The sequence below is a fragment of the Zeugodacus cucurbitae genome, chromosome 2, assembly GCF_028554725.1.
Source record: "Zeugodacus cucurbitae isolate PBARC_wt_2022May chromosome 2, idZeuCucr1.2, whole genome shotgun sequence".
Classification (NCBI taxonomy): Eukaryota; Metazoa; Arthropoda; class Insecta; order Diptera; family Tephritidae; genus Zeugodacus; species Zeugodacus cucurbitae.
In genome coordinates, this window is record NC_071667.1 from 30,969,460 (window position 1) to 30,980,618 (window position 11,159).

Sequence of the window (11,159 nt, forward strand, 5' to 3'; positions counted from 1 at the left end):
ATGTATACTGATGTCTTCTAAATAGCCCAAATTTCATATTTTCAAATCGGGTTTTCCTAAAAATCTAACGGTACTTTCTAAAAATAGAGTTAAACGCATGAATACCTGCATTTTTTAAAGCACATCAAAAAATTTTTTTTTAATATCGCAGCAACAACGAACCTCAATTTGTTCTGGTAATTGATCAGGGTAACGAATCAAGATTATTTTTAATATATTTTGAAGTTAAAGGTATATATTTTAACTTGTGAAATTAATTAAGACTAACGTGAGTTGTGTTTTTAGTGAAATAAGTGTTTTATATCAACTATTTTTTTTACTTTTTTTGTTGCGTCTTCTATTTGTTTACATAAAGTTTTAATTGTGTTCCCCCGCGATCCCCCTTTAATTGTATTTTATATAGTATTTAGCAGAGTCTTAAGGTGTTTGTAAAAGTTTTAAAGTTGGGTGCGGAAAGTTGCGGATGTATTCGCAATCGTCAAAATAATAATGCCTTTTGAATTAACTATTTGTAAGTTCAAACTTATTAGAATTGGGCTGAAAAAGATTGGATAAATCGTCGTTATTTCAATCTGTGTACGGTTTACTAGAGGAGACATTTTAAGTTTTTGTTCTAATTATAATATGGCTGTTGAATGGCAGTAAAAAAATTACCTGTATCAAATTGGTTGATAATTTGCTTTTTACCAACATAATTTTTTTACTATACTATAACGACAAATCATATCCAGCTTGTGTATCGCTTTCTTACAGTTTTTTACAAAGCCTTACTGAAAGTTTTGACGCTCCAACTATGACCATGAGAAGTATTTTTGCGCATCATTGCCATATAATGCCAATTACTGTTCTATGGGAGCTACATATAGGACCTAGTAGTCCGATGGGGCCAATTTTTTAATATATACATATTTAAAATATTTTTCTAGATTTTTGGTGAAAATTTCATAGCGATATCTCAACGGGAAGTATTTATGACCGCACCTTCATACAAGCCGAACCACTGTGTATTGTGGTAACGCCGGTATCCATTCCGAATACCGGAGCGCAAATTTTTTTTCTAAAAAAACTAAGCGTAATAAATGGCCGCCTATCAGCACAGATCTAAATCCCATAGATAATGTTTGGCAATTTTTTCTCAATACGTCTATGCATGTGGTCAGTCAATGTGAGACCTTGAATCAGCTAAGAAGTTGCATTACAACTGAATGAAAAAAATAATCTTGGTCAAATAAATTATTAGAACGAGTTATTTTTTTCGAATTAAACATCATTAAAACGTAGTTATGCATTCCAGCCATAATGAATTTGAAGGCTTTTGTTTTATATTTTATTTAAAAGTTTATGTGAGTTGAGCTTTTTCATTGTTGTTGTTTTAACGATTATCCAGCCCTGTTGTCTTCGAGGTCATCTAAGGGGAGACCCAGGAAACGTTTTGTTTCGATAAGTTCGAACCAAAAGGAAATGAATGTTGGATGAGTTGGGTTCGTTGAGCGTTACAAAGAGGTGACTAGTATCATGCGTGGACTCATTGCATGCAATTTATGTATTTTGTATGTCGGAATTTAGTCTGGATAAGTAGAAGTTTAACCTGCTACAGTATTCACAACGAATTTGCGCAAGGGTCACTCTGATTTTAAGTGGCAACTCGAGCTCTTCGTCTGGTACGGGTTAGTTTTACTCCAAGGACGCCATTAACTGGGAGGGAGGCAAGGAAAGGTGTTAATGACTCCACTGTCTGAAGCTGTCCGCATCGCAGTCTGGTCGTCGTATTGCGTTAAGTCGCCGATGTATTATTATTCACCGTATATCGGTATATCCTCACCGTGAATGTTAAGGTTTAGTCTATACTTCTTCGTCAAGTTGGTAAATAAGGTCGCTTTTTAGGATTTAGCTCGAAGACATCACTTTCGAACATCAATTCTAGCACTCGACGTCATTATTGTGCAAACATCAGCGTACGAGAAAACTAAAATTCCCTTTGGTGGTTGAAGGAGTTTCGAAATAGAGAAATTTCTCTCTGTGATTGATAACTGATCAATTTCCGTTTCAATCAATTATCCCCGTCAGACGTATACAGTTTTAAAGTTTATAAAGTCGAACGCACCGGTAGTTGAAACGATTGAAAGATTTACATCGAAACGTATCTTCGTCTAGCATTAGACTATGTGCCTGATATTAAATATTACGACCATTTGAAAATGGTGCTATGGATAAGGAATATGTCCATTGTTATGCATTTAAATTAAAAAATTAGTCGGCTGTGATATTTTGCGTGTTAAGAAAAGTGAAACTACACGAAATTTAAACACCACCACCTGAATCATTGGACGGCTTACTTATCGGTACGGATCCGTTCGCACATTCAATTCATGTTTTTAATAAACGAAATAATTCGGATAAGCAGAAATTGTTTATAATTATAGAGAAATTTACTCTATCTTTCATAGCTTTGGATATAATCTTCAAAACAACATACATGTTTTTTTTGCAACGGTTCAAAACATTTCTCAAGCGCACCATAATAATAGTGCCGAAGTGATAAACTTTGAGTTGGGATATTATCAATATTAGATTGGGGTTGATTGAAAACGTTGCCCGGTTGAGCCGCACCCACTTTTCTAAAACAAACTATTCATAGATGGTTCTTCTTGTAGTAAATCTATGTATCACACTTCGCTTCTATACATTAATTGTGGCTTCGTTTTAGCAGTATTGTGGACGTGTCAATACTACCAATCTCTTAATTTTCAGGAACACGTATAAGTTATCTTGATGTTCACTCAATTTATCGCTTGGACGGACAGACAGACAACCGGATTTCTACTCGTCTCATCGTCCCGATCATATTTTTAGGTCTTACAAACACCGGTTATGTGAAAAAAAAACGATTTATTCTGTGTAATATATTACGAAAGTATAAAACAACAAATTAAAAACGTTAATATATACTTAATTAATAATAGAACTACATGGTTTTCATTCTAACGCAGCTTTAAGTTTATGTTTTTTTTGCTTTAACCTATTGTGGCTTAAGACCACATATCGTCGTAAGTCCTCGCAAATGGCATTTTTATCCATGTCCGCAAAGATATCTAGAGAGAAACGTTAAGTAAGAAAGTGTATTAGAATATTTATAGCACATTTGAGCATACCAAAAATTAACCCTACGGATTTAAGCTTCAACAATGGTTTTTTGTTTTTTCGCCCCTCTAGATTGTAGTGGTACATTAGTTCATCTGAAAACAGCATTCGCAGTACGCCGTCAACATTGCCTTTGGAGCCTTTAGCGTTCAACATTATCCGCATCTAATACACAATATGGAAGAACATTAAACCTGTATTACATTCAACTCGTATTCTTAAAGTACAGATAATTAATTACCATAGTCTCCGTGCTTTCTTTTTTTAGAAGTTTTTCTTCAATAAAGCGCACATCCACCTCCGATGTCATGGGTAGTTCCGCAGAGAGTTCTGTATATTCTTCGTCCTCCAATTCACCAGTAATACGGTTAAGTGAACGTTGCGTTTTTGACACTATAACGTGACATTCGCGCAGCAATTTACTTTGCGCTTGTACTTCCGCTTTGTCTGGCATCTAGAAATATAAAACAAATATTTCTTTTATTTTCAAATTAAAAGTAAAATTCTATTTTTTACATTATCTTTTAATGATTTTTCAACGCCAATGAGTCGGCCGTCAACACTTCTTAAAAATTTCAATATTACTTTTTGTCGGGTTTCTATCGCATCCAGCTTCTGAATTATTTCTGAAATTGTTACTGAGTATTCAATATTCTTATAGAGTAAATACAAATAAATTTTCAACTTACCTGCCTGACCACCAGACGTCGACGAACTTACTCTGCTTACATTGGGTATATGATCACTATTTCCTAAATCGTACATATCGAACGCCTCATTTGAAACTTCTCGAACTGATTCATTCAGTTTTCGAAATTTTGCCACCGAAGCTTCAAATTTCGATTTTTCTTTGCTTAAGAGATTTGAAAAGGTTTTTTTATTCATTATAAACCGAAAAGTCAAGTCACGAACTGAAAAGAAGTAATTTAGTAAAAAACTACCAATTGTAAACAAACGTGTATGAGTGCAGAAATTATTAATATACACTATAGCAAAAAAATAATGAGACCGCTATTGAAATATCGTCATTGTTAAAAAATGCAAGAGTAGTTAAAATTGGTTAGTATTAAAAAAAATTACATTTCGCTCATAGTTATATATTTTTAATTAAAATAATAGTAGAAAGGTTGAGCACACAATTGTCCATATGAAATTGACTCAGTGGCCTCTTGTATACATTAACACACAATTCGTGTAAATCTTATTACACAATAAGGTAGGTATTACATTATTTAGGGTACTAAAAGAACGTCAAAAGCAATTTATAACTTATCTCGATTTGTTTTTGGCGCTATAAATAATAAATTCTTCAATCTCCTGAATATTTCAATTGTCTGCAATGATATTAGTTTTAATTACATGCCATACACATTTTGGTTCGCTTACCTTTATAATCGTCTTTCTCAAATTTCTTCTATATAGACTGTAAAATATAGTATTTTGTGTCTTCCAAATTATCAAAAACCGAGCTTAACTTTAGAAACATAAAATGTTTGCACACAATTGAACTTAGCCGGCGTCGAATGAAAATCTAAATTAAAATATTGAAAACATCTGATTTGATTACATTATGTTTCCCACCATAGTGGTATATTTGGGTTGTGTGCAACGCTTTGTTTTGCTACTATTTTAGAATTAGGGTGTTGTGTTAGTATTTAATTATCACAAAAACAAAAGTGAAACCCGATGAACAACATTTAAATAAATATTAGGCGCGTTTTATTTGACCCCCAAATTAAGTTATTAGTTTACGCTTTCATAGCTTGTATATTAAACAAAATGCATTACCATTCATCTTTTTTCATTCACAATGGTGAGGTTATTTCTAAAAAAAGTAGTTGGCAATAGCAAAAACCTCATTTTGACAGTTGAAAATTCAAACAAATCAAAATTTTAAATTTTGGTGGTTGTTTTAAATGGTAATTAAAAACTTTACATGTTAACAGTTTACAGTGTTAAGTTCGCATTGCACAATTTCTTTTTAATCGAATATATGAAATATGCTAAGTGCGTTTCATTTGCCAATGATTTAGCTATTAGCTTGTGATGACCGAATAAAACACGGCTAATATAATGGGCCTAATTATTGAATCCATTTCGATCGAAAAATGGTTCGATTCAATCGAAACATTTACGTCTGAATCATTGAAACTGTATTGAAATTAAAATTTACAATCACATTGAACTCACTTATATATATATATTTAATGTAGGAACCGCTTTAAGCGATTATAGCCGAATCCACCAGAGCGCGCCACTCATTCCTCCTTTTTGCTTTTTGGCGCCAACTGGAAACACCAAGTGAAGCCAGGTCACTTTGCACTTGGTCTTTCCACCGGAGTGGAGGTCGTCCTCTTCCGCGGCTTCCTCCAGCGGGTACTGCATCGAATACTTTCAGAGCTGGAGTGTTTTCTTCCATCCGTACAACATGACCTAGCCAGCGTAGCCGCTGTCTTTTTATTCGCTGAACTATGTCAATGTCGTCGTATAATTCGTACAGCTCATCGTTCCATCGTCTGCGGTATTCGCCGTTGCCAATGTTTAGAGGACCATAAATCTTGCGCAAAACCTTTCTCTCGAAAACCCCAAGAGTCGTCTCATCGGATGTTGTCATCGTCCACGCTTCAGCGCCATACATCAGGACGGGAATAATGAGCGAACTCACTTACCGACTTGAAAAAGTATCTACCGCGGCTAATAGATGCCGCTAATTATGAAATCATTAATTCTGCAAAATCCAAGATATTGGTCGAAATCTATCCGTTGATGAGTGAGTTGCGGAAATTTTAAACAAGTAAACCATTAGGAAGTTTTTATGCAATCAATTACTACCGACGGACTAAATTTTATTTTAAATGGGTATTTTAGAGACAAAAGACAAAAACAGACAAAAAAAAAAAAAAATAAATTAAAGCGATACAAAGTTGCCCCCTCGAAATAGCGAAAGAATTTTCTCAAAAAACCTTAATCGAATTAAATATTTTTTGGAAGAAATTTCACAATAGTTAAAGGTCAGTTTTTTTTAACAAACCAAAAAGCACAGACACTTTACAAAATTTGTCGCATTTGTCGATGAATATTGATAAAACAATTCTACGGTCTCACTTTATGGTAAAGTAATTTATCGACGGAATCATTGATAGCATGAAAATTTTCGATCGAAATTCTTTATCGTATTGAATTGTGGAATGAAATGCTATTAACTGCTAAGTTAGTTATTTTTTAGGTTCAGTAGTATAACGCGATTCAACTATTTCTTAAATATTGTGTTCAAATAAATATGGAAAATAATAGTTCGGTATTGTCGATCACAACTCAATCCGTAAAGGAATTGCAGTGGAAGCATCTATAAAAGACGTTGCACGTTCAAGAAATTGCTTTCAAGTTGCCACAAACTCACACTTTTTTACTACCACATTCTCACTTTTCGAACTTGAAAGCTTCTCCAATTCTCAAATTAATTGTATTAAATTTAAAAATTAATGACGAATAAAGTTGAAATAAGTGAATTATTCCCTTTTACGAAATTGTACACAAACAGTGCATTTTATGGATCATGAATCTTCCGAAGTATCTACAGAATGATTTAAAAATAAAGACTTATGAATCCATTTTGGCGATAAATGGAAGCAGTTTCCTTGACGACAGTATCTCTGTAATAATAATTGAATATCAAGTTGTTGCAGCCTATTTCATGGCTTTCAATTTATGCCAAGTTTGACAATTAATTCGTGTGAACCACTTGAAAGCAAGTTCTTTCCCGAGTAACGGCAGATTAACGTCAAAAACATTACCACTGAATTTGTGATAATTACCGTCCGAAAGTAAACCGAGAGTGGTGCTTAATTTGACGCTTGCATAAGTGTGCTGAAATGTCCCTTCATCTAAAGCTCCAGTTACCGATGCTTGACTTGACTCAGCTTCGAAAAATTTGGCTTGGAAAACTTAGATGCAGTTATACTTCACACAACTTCAACTTCAGCTGATATTATTATAGTTTCTGGGTAGAGTTGCCTGATGTGCAGATTTAGCTTTAAAATTAAGTTTTTTTAAATTAAAATATCACCAAGATTGAAGATTTTAAAACTAGTATATAAAAAAATCTTCACTATTAGGAAATCTGTGAACACGTGAAGATTTTATGTTTGAAAGAAAACTCTTTAATAAATATATGAATATAGCTTTGAGCAGAATAGCACAAAAGAAACGTGCACGCGTAGTTCAGTTTTTCGATATTTGGAATTGTTAGAAGATGTAATAAATTGGAGCCAGCCAAGCGTATAAATGATAGTTGAATAAATAATTTATTCAAATTATATTTGAACATTTACAATCAATTTTTCATTACATAAATTCGCAAAATATTTTTTTTTTCTGAGCAGATCTCCACAAATTCTTGGAGAGATTCGCAATAGTTATGTTTCTGTTGCAAAAATTACCCTCATATCGTACCTATTTGATTTGATTTGTTTATTGCACTTAAAGTTAAACAAGTATTTGCGTTATAAATAAAATAAAAGATTTTTTATTAAACATATTAAAACATAATTGTTGTGAAAAAGGTATTTTCCTCTGAATTATCTTATTTTTTCTTTATTTGAAGATTTATAAATATTAAAGATTAGAATTTTAACATATTTAATTTTAACCGAAAGCATTCAGGCAACACTGGAATAGTGTCATAATGAGAATGAAAAGAGAAGCAGTGAGAGAGGGAGAGCAGTTCAAATGTCAACGTAACTTAGAGTTCTAAATTCAACAGACTTTCAAGTCAAGTCATGCGTTCGGTAATCAAATACATGTAAGGCCCATTAAACGGATCTTTTATGTGACAGTTCTCAAGTCTCTCTAGGTCAAGTCAAGTATCGGTAACTGGAGCTTAACTTAATAAAACAATTCCTGACTATACTAAATAAATTTATATTATATCACATTGATGACGAACAAGTAGAGTTATAAGAGGTTATGGTGCCGATTTCATGAAGACATTTCTGACTGTCATTCAATAACGCAAATAAAATTGTATAATACTTACTCATGTACTCAAATTAGTTTGTGTTGGTAGAAATGAACTCAGTTCATAGTTATGCTAAAATTATATTTCTTTACGTTTATTTATTTGTATTTTTTCAAACAAGGTTTTCGATGACACTCGACATTTTCTTTTGGCCGTTACTTAAAAAAATATCGTTATTCTTCGATTTTTAATTATAAGTCAGTAGAATAGTCTATTCACTATTCAATTTATAGAAGAATGAATATGTATGTTATTTTAAATGATGCACACTTAATAATTTATTTATGTTCACACAAAGTTAACCTATTACGCCAATTAGCGTTCCAAAATTTTATAGATCGCCAAGTCTCTGTATGAGCATGTGAGCATGTCTAGGCTTGTTTGTGATTATAAGCGAACTTCATACTTATATGAGTGTAACATATTCGTAACAAATTTATATAAAAATTAAGTTATGAACTAGTTTTAGTCGATATAAAATTTAAGAAAGCAAAATTTACAAAAAAAAACTCTTATAAAATACTTTTGATTTTCGTGATCGAGAACAATATTTAGTGCTGCAAAAACGGGCAGCGCCTTATATGTAAACAATATATATTGCAGGCAGTCCATAAAAGCACATTTCAATCAAATTTTTTTCGGTCAGCTTTCTTAGAGAAAATCCATAAACAAATTTGCGTAATGCAAATTTAAAACAAATAAATTCGCAGATTGGAAGAATTGGCGAGAACAAAATACATATACTCATAGCATTTTATAAAAAATACATAAATCGAAATATCTACTCGTATATAAATATTGTTGTGTTTTTATAAAAATTTAAAAATATTGTTTTTACAAAACTCGATTTTTGTGTGATCCTCTCAATTATCTCTAAGTACTAAATACATTTTTTAATGTAACATTTTGCTTCGTCAACCTTCGTTTACGCTTTTAATATCTCCCAAGTACTATTACTTAGGAGCTCATACTCGTAATTGCTGCTTTTCTTGTTTTCGTTGCAGTTTTAATTTAATCTCGCTGTGTTTTATTATTGTGAGTCGCTAATATACTAGCCTTAATCTAATCGGATGGCTTCACTAGGCCCATCACTTTGCCTTCAAATAGTGGCAAAATATCACTGTCATTCACAATCTCTTCCTGAATCACTGGACTTTCCGGATCTTCGCAATGTGTTTTGAAGAAGAACCTACAATTTCAGGTGAAGAAAACGTTAATGTTAATGTAAATTTTCCAAAATACAGTACGCCATTTTACTGACCTGAAATTGCCCTTTTTCGGCAAGTAGTCCTTAAATTGCTTCAGTGTCGGTTGCGAGCCGGGAATTTTCGTTCTGTAAGGATATTCTTCGTCACAGAATGAGAATACGACAGTAGTAGTCTCTAGTGGTTTTGCGGGTAGCGGGGGTGGTTGAGGCTGGTGATGTAAGCTACTGCTGCCACTGCTACTGCTACTGAATGATGGTGGTTGCTGTGATGGCTGTATATGTTGCTGTTGAGTATATCGACGAGACCTTCTGGTCTCGTCTTCCAGTCTTCTTTTTGCCTCTTCTGATTTAGAGGCCGTACTTGAACCAGATCGTGAACTTGATTTCAAATGAAAAAAAATGTTATTTAATTGATTATCATGCTACATGCGCATTTTACCTGGTGTCTTTGTACTTCATAAGAGTATCGGCTGAGTACAGACTGATTCCACTATCTGTATTGATGGAAGGCCACTTATTTGTTAGCTTCCTGGAGGAGGAACTGTGGTCCGGCATTGATTTGGAGTGTTTCATAGAATGTCCACCTAACGGAAATTAAATAATTTTCGGTTTAATAAGAAGTCTGTTTAGCCTGTTTTGATATATGGTATATATGTATATATATACCTATGCTCATAGCTCCGTCACTTAGCATTCCTGAATCGTGGGTTATTGTACGACGTCGAGTCGGAAGAGGCGGGCATGGTGACATGGTACCAGGCGAACGGTGAGGAGTTTGATCCTTCCATACTCTCGATACATGCTGATCAAGTATATCTTGGTCATTGTCCTCCTCCAATGCAAATTTTTCACGGATCGCATCTGCAAAAGCGCGATCGCTGGCAAGCCTTTCATTTGTCGGCATTGAATCATCTGTAAAACGCTGCAAAGAGTACGAATGTAATGTATAACTGTAATGTAATATCTTAGCATTCATTGTTTTTACATACATCACATCTAGCTCTATCCTCAATATCTTGCTTTCGTTTGACTTCTTCCAATTTCGGAATAAGTAATGCAATCAGCTCAGCCTCTTTCAGAGGACGATGTTCATTCGAATGGAGGCGTTGTGTTCGAGGGATAACCTAAATTAATTTGAAATAAATTTATGCAAATTTAAAGTAATTTATGCATTACTAACTTGAAACGTGTTAGTCTCTTTATTGGCCATAGCACTTTGTCGTATCGCTTTGCTTTCATTTGAACTATGTCTTCTTTGAATGTAGGGTCGGCCATCCCTGAAAAGTAGAGAGTGTATCTGCATGTAGTTAACCAATATTTAATGCATAATAAATTCGCATAATATGATAATACTTTTCGGGCACATCATACAGTTCGACAACTAATATGCGACAATTTACCGATAGACATATTTTGTATATATGTATGTGTATGTATACTTACATAGAACAACTAGATAGCGACATTGTATCGGAATCAGTTCGACCACCGGAACTGACACTCGCCCTCTCCGAATCCACGCGTGAATTCGGAACATATGAAGTATTCGCGGTCGCAGGGTACACATAACCATGAGCACTATTCGCATGCAGGGGTTGGTGGTATACAAGACAATATCATATCCATGCATTGTTTCCATTTACATCATGTACAAATCATATATAGTATAAATAAAATAAAATCATTAAACCATAATATTTAGGGACCAAGGTGAGATAACGTCAGTAGCGCATACAGATGCAGCGTCATGAGTATAGTCGTAGAGCAAAAGGAGGCATGCCGAATGGATTGGTT

The 11,159-nt window shown here is 33.7% G+C and overlaps 2 protein-coding genes across 5 annotated transcripts in view; both read right to left on the bottom strand.

Moving 5' to 3' along the window:
- Positions 1–2,869: 2,869 nt before the first annotated feature.
- LOC105215725 (uncharacterized) lies at positions 2,870–4,040 on the bottom strand. The gene is made up of 5 exons (XM_011189792.3): positions 3,831–4,040; positions 3,658–3,767; positions 3,383–3,595; positions 3,153–3,306; positions 2,870–3,092 (listed from the first exon to the last, which is right to left on the bottom strand). Exons 1-5 carry the CDS (start codon positions 4,024–4,026, stop codon positions 2,977–2,979), a joined length of 789 nt encoding a protein of 262 aa, XP_011188094.1. The 5' UTR covers positions 4,027–4,040; the 3' UTR covers positions 2,870–2,976.
- The window catches only part of Axn_0 (axin), a 39,935-nt gene continuing 32,606 nt past the window's right edge, over positions 3,831–11,159 (bottom strand). For 2 of the 4 annotated variants that reach the window (XM_011189787.3, XM_054236156.1), the window contains 8 exons: positions 10,809–10,943; positions 10,546–10,642; positions 10,355–10,489; positions 10,032–10,287; positions 9,805–9,949; positions 9,420–9,743; positions 4,528–9,347; positions 3,831–4,475 (listed from right to left, as the gene is read on the bottom strand). In XM_011189787.3, coding sequence (XP_011188089.1) covers positions 9,221–9,347; positions 9,420–9,743; positions 9,805–9,949; positions 10,032–10,287; positions 10,355–10,489; positions 10,546–10,642; positions 10,809–10,943 — 1,219 coding nt within the window. In that variant the 3' untranslated portion in view covers positions 3,831–4,475; positions 4,528–9,220. The remainder of the gene's footprint in view (positions 4,476–4,527; positions 9,348–9,419; positions 9,744–9,804; positions 9,950–10,031; positions 10,288–10,354; positions 10,490–10,545; positions 10,643–10,808; positions 10,944–11,159) is intronic. The other 2 variants (XM_054236155.1, XM_011189790.3) reach the window with 2 other exon arrangements.